Below are 13,569 nucleotides of genomic sequence, written 5' to 3' on the forward strand. Positions count from 1 at the left end.
AATTCCCTACCCTCTGCAAAGTGCATCATGGGTTGTCCTTTATCCTTTTGAGCAAACTAATGTCTCAAATTAACATCTCATCTGCAAGTTAACACTTGACAATGCAGGACTTCACTGAAGAGTCAGCCTAAATTACATGTGAATGTTAATAACTAGGCAAACCAATAGAAACATGATGTAGTTCAGTTGCTGGGGAAAAACACATGCCAAGAGATAGAGATCTCTCAATGAGGATGTTAATAATTAATTATCAAATTTGCTTCACTAGTGCAGAGAAATGGATGGTATGGCACCCATAATCATTTAATTTGTCAATATTTAAGTGATCCTGTGATTTAACAGTTCTGTGAATTAACACGAGGGTGCACAAGTTTAGGAAATACCAATTGAAAGGATAGAAGGCAAAAACAAACAGATGAATTGTGAAAATAATTTGATTCCTCAGTTAAGGATAAAAGGAATATGTTCAGAGATATATTGATGAGCATACCGAATAAATAATTTACAAGAGTATCGGACAAGATAAAAGACTGAACTAAATGAATTACCCACACAGACTAAAGTGAAATTAAAAGGATGAGGGGAAAATAAGCCATCGGGGAAATGCAAAGTTTTACAGCTTGCTAGAGAGTTTGAGGGGGAGAATGGAAAATGTTTGCAGTCTTAGTGCTGCAAAGGCTGAAAATAAGAATATCTTTCTGTACTACAATAAAGGAGGGCAAGGATATGGCATGATACTTAAAGTTTGAATATTAGGAACAAATGGAGAATGCATATTTCCAACATTGGAGGCGGAGGGGTGACCTTTATGGAGGTTTATAAAATCATGAGGGGCATGGAGAGGTTAAATAGACAAAGTCTTTTCCCTGGGGTGGGGGAGTCCAGAACTAGAGGGCATAGGTTTAGCATGAGAGGGGATAGCTATAAAAGAGACCTAAGGGGCAACTTTTTCACAGAGGGTGGTGTGTGTGTGTGTGTGTGTGTGTGTGGGGGGGGGTAAGAATAGGCAAATAGGCCGTCAGAGGAAGTGGTGGAAGCTAGTACAATTGTAACATCTAAAAGGCATCTGGATGGGCATATGAATAGGAAGGGTTTGGAGGGATATGGGCCAAGTGTTGGCAGGTGGGACTAGATTGGATTGGGATATCTGGTCGGCATGGATGAGTTGGACCGAAGGGTCTGTTTCCATGCTGTACATCTCTATGACTCTATGTTTCCTAGAATATCCATGAGCTAATGGACCTTCCTTAACATTGATAAAGACAGACTTTCCACCTTTCACATTAGTGGAATGTATTTTCCCACAGGTTCAAAGCAAATTCAAGGGGCAAATGGTATTTTTTCAATGATAGGGAGAGAGACAAGGAATGAAAAATTTGAAATATTGACAATTTACAGAATCAGCAAATACAGAGGAGATCCACTTTCGAATTAAACTACTGAAGTATCTATATTTAAAAGAGACAATAAATCTGATCTGGGTAATGATAAGCCATTGAAATTACTTTAATAAGGAAAATATGGATATATTAAACAGTGTTAGCTTTGGAAATAGCATGTGCAAGGATAAAGTTGAGTTAGAGGTACATCAGAAATGCCGATGATATTTTGTACAAATAAATGCAAAGTACTGTATATTGTCTAATATAGTGGATGGTGTAAAACTGATGAAATGCAACATTGACAAAGAGTAAAATTACGCTTGATGCTCAATTTATCAAGGGTCTGTGAAAAATAATATAGAACATTGATCGGAATTGCTCCATGCTCAGGTAATGGAGCAAAGGGTGCCATATTAAAGTATTCCTGGTTAGATTTGCACAAATTTAAATCAGCAAAAGCAATTATAAAAGAATCTAGATAGACAACACTGAATTAGGATGTCATCAAGTAGCAGTAGCAAGCAAGCATATCCAATGACAGTTATCAAAATGACTACAATTAGATACTACTGGCTAAAAACAGAAAAACACTGACCCTTTGAAACAGTGAATTGCTTTTATGTACCACCTTTTATCAGGACTCTCCTGATGAAGGAAGAAGCCAAAAATGTTGTCTCTTTTGCTCTTCAGATGCTGCCTGACGTACTGTGCTTTTTCCAGTGTCACATTTTATTGACTCTGACTTGTCCAGTATCTAAAGTCCTCACTATCTCCTAATGTTAAAGGAAATGTAAAGGCAATGTAGAATTACATTAGAGGCAAAAGAAAAACTAGAAAAAACGTAGGGACTAAAGTGTGTGAATCAAGACAACATGGGAAGTTTTAGATAAATATTTTGTAATTGTAGTCACAATAGAGGATAGTGTAGGTATAGAAATCAGGGAGAGGGGAGGTATTAGCAATTTTACCAAGCTTAAAAGTGGATAAATATCCAGGCCCAAATGAGTTGTATCCCAGGGGTATTTAGAGTTCTGCATTTTTCACATGAAAGTGAGGAATGTAAGTTAGGCATGTTTCATTTGAATGGCAGAACAGACCTGAAAGGCCTAATCCTATTGCTATTTCTTATGGATGTATGCTCTGGGAGACATTAGATGAGAATGCAGGGGCTCTGCCATTAATTTACAAACCCTCACTGAACACAGGAGCAGCAGAGAACTGAATGATATGTAAAATGGGACCATTATTCAAAGAAATAGGGGTGGTAGGGGTAAATCAAGAATCTACAAGCTTGTGAATATTACATCTGTGATTGGAATGCTATTGGAAAAATATTCAGAGGGAAGAATTAATCTTCATTTGGAAAGACAAGGATCAAAGATAATCAGCAAATCACAAATTTGGATTTGATTTTGAGATAGTAACGAGATTGGTGTGTGTGGGTCGTGCAGTTGATGTAGTCTATGTGGTTCAGTAAGGCATTTGACAAATTGGATCCAAAATTGTCTTAGTGGCAGGAAGCAATGAATCCTGGAGAAGATAATGGTCAAATTCTGTTTTTGTGATTGGAAACCAGAGTCCAGTGGTACACTGTAGGACTCAATGCTGGATCTCTTATTATTTGAAGAGTGCAGCAAAGATTTAGACATTAATGTAGGAGGTATGATCACAGATGGCACAAAAATTGGAAGTGTGACAGAGCGGAGAAAAGCTTTAGACTATAGGATATTGCAGACAGACTGCTTTATTGCCCAAACAGTGGTAAATGGAATTCAATCCTGAAAAGTTGAAATTGTGCTTTTTGGAAAGCTAATAAGGTAAAGAAGTTCATGTTGATTGGTAGGAAAAGAAGTGCAGAGGAATCTTTTTGTGCATGTCCTTAGACCCTTAAAAGGTAGCAGGACAGGCAGGTAAGGTCATTAAGGCAGGAGCAAATTACTGCAGATGCTGGAATCTGTACTGAAAACAAAACTTGCTGGAAATCACAACGGGTCACGCAGCATTCAGGGAGAGAGCCCAAGTTGAGTTTCGATGACTCTTCATTGAGTCCTTGAGTGTTTAACACTCCCAAGTGAAAGTCCTAACAGCAAGTAATCTAAAAGTGTGTTCAACTAAACAAATTACTGAAAAAGTACATCAAGAAAAATGCCCATTGTAACATTTATTTGACAACATTTTTCTTTAAAAAAGCACAGTGTACCACAACAGAAAAAAATACATTAGTAGTTTCACTACAATATCTCCTTATCAGTCTTGTGTTAGTGGTTTTTAAGGCATGTCAGTGATACAACTTAAAATCAGATTCACATGAACAGGTAAATTGGGTAAATTAAATTATCCATTATGCTAAGTATGGTCTTTTCAAGTAAACTTAGCATTTAAGATATGGTGCATAATCTTCACATTGTATTTATCACGTTACAACTATAAGCACAATTTTGGTTCAGCTACTGTGCTGAGGTATTATGTCAGTCATGGAAAAGCAAAACTTTACATTTTTACACAGAGGACCATAATTGACTGTCTGAAAGAACAAATGAATGGATACATTAAATTCACAATGGTTGTATATTTTTCAAATCATACATATTAAAAGATTCCATTCACCAAGTTTAAAGATTCTTGCTCTTCTCTGCAATAACAAAGATAAAAACCACAAAATCATAATTTAAAAAAAAAACACAACTTTAAACGTTACCAAATAAAAATGTTGCTCTTCTTTATCCGTACAATTTCACAAAACTACAATTTAGCTGCTTGGAAGCAAATATTACAAAATATGCAAATACTTTTATTTTTGAAAATAAACAACTTCAAAATATGGTAAAATATAGAAGGTTTCTGGTACTTGCACAATGAAGAAAATTCAAATTCACACTGCAAAATTCCATAACTATTAGCTGCAAAGCATACTTATTTTGAATTCCAATGTTTACTACAAAAGGTGAATTGGTCAGAATTATTAAACACATTCATCCATCACAAGGTTATTTTTTTCTATGAGGATATTCACATTTTTAAGAAATCATTCATTTCAACATTGAGACACAAAACTTCTTAATGGCTCAAAAAGTTTTTTTTGTAACAGGGAATTGTGCCATGCAGAACAGTTAATTACTGGTCTTTGTTCAGTTATCTGCTTGAAGCCTTAATAACCCTTAAGAATTCTGGTTGGTCTCAGCACTCCTCAGTTGAACAGAAAGGAATTAACTGGCTGCTGCACCACAACCCTTCTTCAAGTCCTTGTGCATAAGCACCAGGTCAGGGCAGCACACCATATTGTTATGATGTCCCTATTATTGAACATCGTGCTGACACAATCATTCGAGCATCATGAGCTATGCAAGACACACAACATTGAACAGCACTTGTGCAAACATACAGGAATAGGGGGTCAGATGTCTTCAGGAGGTAGGGATTCAAACAAATTTAGAAAGCATAAATCAAGGCACTATAGTTGAGAAATATTAATAACAGATGCTCCTGAGCTGCATTGGACAGTCTTTTTTTGCTCTCCCCTATCAAGGGCTTCCTGAGGATCCATTGGATGGATAATCTGAACTCCATAATCGGTTCCGTGGACTGCCTTTACCACAGGAGTGCATGCTTGTATTAAAAGGAGTAGGAGATGGGGAAAACCCTAGAGAATCAATAAAATTATAATGTTAATAGAGTTACATTATAATTTGTAGAGGTACTTGTATTCAACTGGCTCATGTGTTCAACAGTGACCTTACATATGGCTTATAAATGGGTAAACAAAAAAGAAAAGGACATGGTGTGCTGCACCATTTCTGCAATGTTTAGAGATTAACATATTATTTATCTGGGAAAACTGATTTCCAATACAGCTTATGCTTGAACATCGACTCTCCTGCCCCTTGGATACTGCCTGACTGGCCGTGCTTTTCCAGTGCCACACTATTTCATTCTGATTTCCAATACAGCACAGTTGAGGCTGATAAAAAATATTCTCGCTAGCAGCTGCAAAATTAACATGGAAAATAAGTTTCAACTCAATCACAGATTCACAGAAAAACAAGATGATCAGCTTGAAGTTAAGTGGTATTATAGTCCTAGAATGCAAGGATTCAAATTGTTCTAGCAGAAGAGTGAGTGAATAGCACTTCCAAGGCTGAGATAAAAGGGGAGCAGCTTTTCATGCCCTAAGTGCCACGTCATGATGGAAATTAACACTGAACCTTTTTCAAGAGAGACTAAAGTGCAGAATGGAAGCTATCCCTCCCCACAATGCCTGCATGGGCAACAACATATAATATCCTGGTCAGAATGAAGTCAAAACAAAAATCCTCATAAATCTCAAAATGTGATGAAAGGCAAGACATTTCATCAAGATTTTGGCACTGGCAACCATACTGGGGAAAGTGGATTGGGACAGTCTAACCCTGAACCAGGCTGCAGTCACTGTTCTTGTGAGCAACATAACTAGAAAGTAGATAGGAGTTTAAATTGAATAGTATGGACAAGGGATCAAATTTGTGAAGGTTCGGTAAATCAAAGAGGAGACACTAGGCGAGAGAGAAAAGTATTAATATGAAAAATAAGAGAACATGGCAGGAAGCGATTGAAAGTACACATGCAGGGGTAAATAAGGCTAGTTGTTTCAAAAACAAAATAGCTGAAAATGTGTTGCTGGTTAAAGCACAGCAGGTTAGGCAGCATCCAAGGAACAGGAAATTCGACGTTTCGGGCATAAGCCCTTCATCAGCAACACATTTTCAGCTGTGATCTCCAGCATCTGCAGACCTCATTTTTTACTCAAAAATAAAATAACAAAACTATATGCTCTGAAGGCAAACTGAACTCAAAACAAAAACAGATGAACTGAGTGCAAATGTATCTGAATATTGAAAGATACATGATATTTAGAAAAAGGGTAGAAGCTGGAAAATAATGGATAGATGGATCTATTAATTAATGATGGTATGAGCACATTATTGAGGGATGACCCAAGTTCAAAAAACAAGGACATAGGAGCATCTTAGACAGAGAAATTATAAAGCCAAATCCCTATTGGGAGTTTTTTTTGTGCTTTAACAGTAACCACAGAGGTAGACAGACTTCAGAGGAAGAAATAATAGGAGTGCATCAGCTAAGGCTGTAATCATGGGAGATTTTAATCCATAGATGGATAGGAAACATCAGATGGGCAAAGGTATCTTAGATGAGAAGTATATAATGTTTTCAGGGTAGTTTCTTAGAAGCGTACATTCTGAAGTCCACTTGAGAGTAGGCAATACTTCAGCTTGCATTGTGCAATTATATATGATTAATTTACGACTCATGTGAAGATGCCGCTAGGTGGCAGGAAACTGCAGATCAATTAGTTCTATCATTTTCATATTACTGATAATATTGCAGGGCACTTATAAGTTTGAAGTTATCAGGGCAGCATCAATATGCTTTTGTAAAAGTGAAATCATTTAACCAATTTATTGGGAGTTCTTTGAAGAAGGAATGTGTTGTGGATAAAGGGAAATTGTATGACTTAGATTTCCAAAAGACACTGATAAAGAAACACAACAAAGGTAACTGCAGAAAATACAAGCTCATGGTAAACATAAATGGTTAACTTTCTGGTGGGTATGGTGTAGTGAGTGGTGTGTCATAGCGATGATTACTGGGGTTTCAAGTGTTTACAATTCATGTGAATATCTTCAATGAAGATACTCAGGGTGCCAAATCTGTAAATGATACAAAGATAGTTCAAAAAAAAAGTAAATGGAGAGATTGATCATGTGGGAAAATTGAAATTGACCACTTTGGTAGATAGAATAAAAAAGAAACATTATCAAAAATGGTGAGAGATTGCAGAGGGATCATCATTCCTAGCATATAAATTACAAGAGACAAGTAATTGGAAGTTTAAGTTTTCCTTATTAACAGGATGTGAGCTTTGCTGGCTTGGTCAGCACTTATTGTTCATTCTTAATTGCCCACAGGGTAGTTATGAGTCAACCATGTTTCTGTATACCTGGAACCTTATGTAGGCCAGACCAGGTAAGGATGGTAGATTTCCTTTCCTGAAAAGGACATTAGGGAACCTGAAGGGTTTTTATGACAATCGATCATTGCCAAAGTTCACCACTTGAATAAAAAAAAAGCTAGCTAGAAGTAATTGAGTTTAAATTTCATCACCTTCCATGGTGGGATTTAAACCGAGTTCCCAGAACATTAGTCCGAGGTTCTGGATTACTTGTCCAGTGACATTACCATCACCCCACCATATCCTTATAAGCAGAATGCACTGTTTATTGTAAGCATAAGTGAATACAAAAATAGTGAGGTTATGCTTTAGTTGTAGAGACCATACCTGGAATATTGTGTTAACTTGCCATAGGACCAGAGGACTATAGGGCTGCTCTCACCTTAAAGAGAGGACTGATGGCAGTTTAACCCAAGTGAGACCACAACTCAGGCGATGGGCGAGGTTGAAAAGGTGAACCCTTCACAGTAGTCTCAGTTGGTACAGGAACTGAACCTGTGCTTTTGGTGTCACTCTGCATCACATACCAGAGTCCAACCCACAGAAGTATCTGATCTCTTATCTAGTCTCTTTATTTAAGAAATGATGAAATGCATTGGAAGCAGAAAAGATTTATTCAATTGATAATCCTACAATGACAGATTGTTTAATGAAGAAAAATTAGGCAGACTAGACTTATATCCACTCAAAGTGTGCCGGAAACATGAGTTTTTGACTGGGTGGTGTGGAGAATGTTTCTTTTCATGAAAGCATCTAGAAATACAGATCACTGTTTAAAGTAAGTGGTCACCCAATTAAGACAGATGAGAAGAAATGTTTTCTCACAAAGGCTCTGAGAATTTAGAACTCTCTTCCTCAAAAACTGGTGGAAGCAGTGTCTTTGAATATTGAAAGACAGAACTTGATAGATTCTTACAATGGGGTAAAAGGTATCATGAGTAAGCAAGAATGCATCTTTGAGTTTTCAATGAGATCAACATTTTATTCAATGTCTTGAGCAGGTTTGAGGAGCCGAGTGGTCTATTCCTGCTGCGCATTTCCTCCTCAAAAGGCAGTGGAAGCAGTGTCCTTGAATATGTTTAAGGCAGAGACAAATGCCTTGATAAACAATGGAGTGAAAGGGTTTTTTCAGGGATAGGCAAGGATCTTGAGTAATCAGATCTGCCATTATCTGACTGAATAGTAGACAGGTTCAAATGGCCTACTCTTGCTCTGGATTTGCTTATATTTTTCTATACCAAAGTTTCCTTCATTGAGGGCTAATCAACCATCTACTCTTGGCTAAGGAATCATACTTAAAAGTCTCGACTTTTTCAACTGAATTGCAGTCTACAAATAAAAGCAGCATTTTTCATTCATAAAAATATTTTTAACCAATAGTGCCCAAGAATCAACGCTGCATAGAACTCTGCAAGTGCTAAAAATGCAAAAAAAAATTCTCTCACAAGATAGGAAGTAAAATCACAAAATTCTTCATAAAATTTGAGTGGTGAGTTATAATTAGTTCTTAAATACTTACAGCGATAGTTAAAAGTATGTTTTGTAATAAACTTTTTCTTATGGAAATTGTAGATCAATAAAAAATAACAAATTGATATTAAAGCTATTCCATATAAAATGAAGAAATTACAACATTTTTCTGCCCATCTTAGTCATCTTAATTTGGGGTGGCACGGTGGCTCAGTGGTTAGCACTGCTGCCTCACAGCACCAAGGTCCCAGGTTTGATTCCAGCCTCTGGTGACTGTGTGGAGTTTGTACATTCTCCCAGTGTCTGCGTGGGCTTCCTCCAGGTGCTCTGGTTTCCTCCCACAGTCCAAAGATGTGTGGGTCAGGTGAATTGGACATGCTAAACTGCCCATAGTGTTGTTAGGTGCATTAGTCAGAGGGAAATGGGTCTGGATGGGTTACTCGTCGGAGTGTTGATGTGGACTGATTGGGCCGAAGGGCCTGTTTCCACACTGTAGGGTATCTAATCTAATCTAATCTTAAGTGGACAAATCAGCTCAAGGTTGAGAACTTAAGGCAGTGCTCAACACCCAATTCTTTCAGATTTAACAATTCTCATAGCAAGAATCTGATCTGTTAATTAAATGGTTGCCTAATATAAATTTCATACATGTACAGAAACCTTTGCTCATAAACATACATGAATAAGAACCATGTTGACAATGTTTACCTCCACGAGGTGTAGTCCGAGTAATAAAAGTTGAGTGATGCATTGGCTCCTGTGGTGAGAAGAATGCATGATAGGCTGCAAATGAAAATAAACAGTTATAATAAGTATTGTAAAATCATATCACAAATGTTTCTTCAAGCTAGCAGCACTTACCAATAATCATAACAGCAGTCGCAGCAAGCAACGCAAATAGTGTGAAGAACATAACTTGGTAAGACTGAATGAATTGCTGGAAGAAACCAACACCTTCCCAGTGAGTTGCTGTGCCATCAGCTGAGAAAGGACAAAACAAGGTTAAAAATTAAATTGCACTTCTTTGCCACTTTGTGACACTAAATTAAATGATGAAATTCACAGATTCTGAAACATTTTCATTAAAAACATTGTTTTCATTATTGTAGTGCACTTAGAAGGACTCCACTATTGAAAGCAATGCAATGTGGTACTAAATCAAAATGGATTCTTATCAACAAGATAAGAATGATAATTCTATGGTTGCTAGCCACTGTTGTCTCACTCCAACTTTTTAATGCATAGTCTATGCAAATTGAGCAATTTAACTGGAAAATCAGGAACAAAAGGTAACAATTTGTCAAAAATAAATAGGCTGAAGGACCTATTTACGTTTTTATATTTCACTGTATAAACTGAAAGGTTCAATTGTCCAGTTATAAACCTATTGGAAAATTCAAGTAACAGACTGTAGAAGGAATTGTTGAGGAGGAATTATGGTGGGGTGCCCATAATTTCCGGACACAGGATGCACAGGTTAGTTCTCAGCACTTAAATTTATAACTCAGCGATTGATTAGGTGATCTGCTTGGAAAAACAAGTCAAGACGTGGTGGAGTTAACATTTGCCTGATAGTGTCATGACAGCGCCTGCTTTATATCAAAACAGAGTGCCTTGTCAGGACTAACAGGCAAAGGCTCAGTAGTATCTCTCCAACAACGTGCAAATTAGATAGCAAAGAGTCAACCTTGAAGATCAACACATTGTAAACTGGAATAATTTCTTAATTGGAAGAGTGCAGCATTCAAGTTGGTCAGCCTAAGTTCCATTAATGCAATATATCAAGAGGGAATCTTGCCAAACGATTTAGAGAACAATGAATATAGCAAATGCCTAGGACTGAATAGTAATAGAAAGGAAAAATAAATGAGGTTCCAACTCATTGCTTCAACCCAAACTCTGAAGGACTCACTTCACTCTCCATGTTCATCTACATACTCTTGATACCCACAGTCACAAATCAACATTCTAAATGTACAGTCTGGAATGATGCTGCCATTTTGAACAGTTACTTTGGTTCATCATAGTTTTATACTTTTGGCTCCTGAAGAAGCTATAAGATAGTTAAGATTTAGTGTTTCCTGGAAAGGCAGCAAGGTAACATTCCTATAAAAGGAGCCAAGAAATTTAATTTCTGCAAAACCTTGGTGAGAAAACCAGTAAATTTCACTCAATCCCACTTTTGTGGTCAAAACAGAGGGGGTGGATGCTCCAACCAGGGCTCTTCCATTCCTTCTGTTTATTTCCTGTTTCCTCTTTCTCCCCTCCTTTTGGTGTTTTCCCCAATGCAGGGTGGGTTGGAAGCATGGGGGACAGACAGCGGGCCAGGGGCCCTGAGAGGAGCGGGGTGGTTGTTGGACTGGGGAATCGATGTGGGTGGTCAGCAACTTGTGAGCTTGGCCAGGCCACATGTGTAATCCTCCTACGCTGATCTACTGCAGGGCCTTTGAGAAGATCTCATGCTTATCTTTTTAATATTTTTTTCTAACTTATACTATGAATAACTAAGGGTCATTTTCTTTTTTCTCCTTTATTTCTCTATTTTGTATCTAAGATTTGTACCTAGTTACTTTGTACATAATTTGGAGCCATGTGGAGTGACAATGTCATTTTTTTACTGTATTCCTGTACTTGTGTACACATGACAATAAAAGATATTCTATTCAATTCAGCAAATTCAGGCTCCATTTATCTGAAGGAGGGAAAAAAAATCAATTGCAATCCCTCACCGAGAACTTTCTGATACCAGAAAAAAAAATGACTGAAGTTACTTTCATCATAAAATCATCATAGATTTCCTACGGTGGGGAAGCAGGCCATTTGGCCCACTAGCCCACACCAAACCTCCCATTCCCTCCACCCTATCCATGTAACCCTGTGTATCCCATGGCTAATTCACGTAGACTGCATATCCCTGGACACTATGGGCAATTTAGCACGACCAATCCACCTAGGATGCACATCTTGGAATGTGGGAGGAAACCACACAGACATTAGGAGAATGTGCGAACTCCTACACAGACAGTCACCAAGGGTGGAATCGAACCCAAATTCCTGGTGCTGTGAGGCAGCGGTGCTGAGCAATGAACTAAGTAGATAAACCCTGAGGCTGCTCAACGAGGGGAGAGTCACTGGACAACAGCTAACACTACATCATTAACCAAGAAGGGTAGAAGGGATAAGCCAGGAAATCATCAGCAAAGGAGTGAAACATCAGGGGTAGTGAAACTTTCAGAAACAATGCGAGTTACACAATTATTCTCCATTTGGAAAGTACTGAATTCATCAAATATTGTCAGCTGGGCTCAATCAGAAACAGACATTGCAGAGGAGATTCACCAAGATGTTGCTGGAGTCATTCAGCTATGGAGAGATTAAACAGACTGCTGTTTTCCTCGGAACAAGGGTTGGAGGAGGAGAGAGCACCTGATTGAGGTGTACAAAGTTTTGAAGGGCAACAACCCAGGCTACAGTTTTCAGGTAAAGAGCAGGTGGTTTACAGGGAATGAGAAAAACTTCTTTCCCCCAGAAAATAGTAGGTATCTGGATCGCTGCCTGAAAATAGTGGGAGAACAGGACTCATTAAATTATTTATGAAGTATTTGGATGACTTGAAATGCCATAGCACACAAAGGCTATGGACCAAAGTGCTGGAAGATGGGATTAGAATAGAAAGATGCTGGATGACTGCTTGTGGACACAACAGGGTGAAATCCACCCCCCCCTCCAAGAGTTGTTAAAAACTCTCTGATAATCTATTTTTGTGGTAGACAGGCAGTTGCAAGATTACTAATTTTATGGTCCCAAATGTCCTCTCCTGAGGCCAAGTATGAAGTTCACTATTAAGCAACAGTAATCAGCTGAAGGCACAGCTTGGATAAATTGGCTTTTTCAAGTCATTGCAGGTTTTGCCTTTAGTCTTTGCCCCTATATCTATTATTGTTTCATTACTTGTTCATCCACATCATTAGCCAAGAAAGGAAATTCTAGGAGTTTGAACGGTTAGTCTTGAAAGCTGGAAATGTTCAGCTAAGACAAAGTAGTGGAACATAATCCATTATCTTTCTCTATAAAGAAGCCAATAACAGGTTAAAGCAATTGTTAGGCAATCTATTTTCATTTAATAGTTTGGTACCATAGTAAAAACTGATTAAATCATCTTTAGCAGAGGAATTTATGTTCTAGGACAATGGGCTATACAATGGCAAAAAGTATTTAACTAACCTATTTTTTATAAAATATACAGTATCACACACGTATATAACTAGTGACGAATTTTCTGGCAATGATGTGATTGAGTGAGAAAGGATCCTGGTAATACTGTGCACAGAACAGTAAAGATTTACAAACAATTCAGAGAATGCATAGCCAAAGCACATGGGGCACTGGGTTGTACTAACAGGCCATTCAGTATAAAGGCAATCATTGTAATTACACCGGTTATTTGCTGAACCTAAAGCAGAGAGTTTTCGTTAGTTAACATGACATGAGGTTTTGTGGTTTTGATGATGGTTGCTGGAGAGTTACAAAAATGATATTCAACTTAAAAAAAAATTAGTTACACAAGTGGATTTGATATCACAGACTTTGAAGAGACCTTAAAAAAGATACAGAAAACTGGCAGATTGCATGCATACTAATTGATGTTTCACTTTGATAGACTGTGGGAGACCAAGAGACATGTGGTTAAACTTCGCAGAAGTAGGAACA

At 37.7% G+C, this 13,569-nt stretch overlaps 1 protein-coding gene across 2 annotated transcripts in view; it reads right to left on the minus strand.

Annotated features, from left to right (window-relative positions):
• Positions 1-4,513: 4,513 nt before the first annotated feature.
• The window catches only part of nup210 (nucleoporin 210), a 107,499-nt gene continuing 98,443 nt past the window's right edge, over positions 4,514-13,569 (minus strand). For both annotated transcript variants that reach the window (XM_060835549.1, XM_060835550.1), the window contains exons 38-40: positions 9,721-9,840; positions 9,568-9,642; positions 4,514-5,022 (exon numbers count right to left, since the gene is read on the minus strand). In XM_060835549.1, coding sequence (XP_060691532.1) covers positions 4,904-5,022; positions 9,568-9,642; positions 9,721-9,840 — 314 coding nt within the window. In that variant the 3' untranslated portion in view covers positions 4,514-4,903. The remainder of the gene's footprint in view (positions 5,023-9,567; positions 9,643-9,720; positions 9,841-13,569) is intronic.

Source organism: Hemiscyllium ocellatum, chromosome 14, assembly GCF_020745735.1.
Source record: "Hemiscyllium ocellatum isolate sHemOce1 chromosome 14, sHemOce1.pat.X.cur, whole genome shotgun sequence".
Classification (NCBI taxonomy): Eukaryota; Metazoa; Chordata; class Chondrichthyes; order Orectolobiformes; family Hemiscylliidae; genus Hemiscyllium; species Hemiscyllium ocellatum.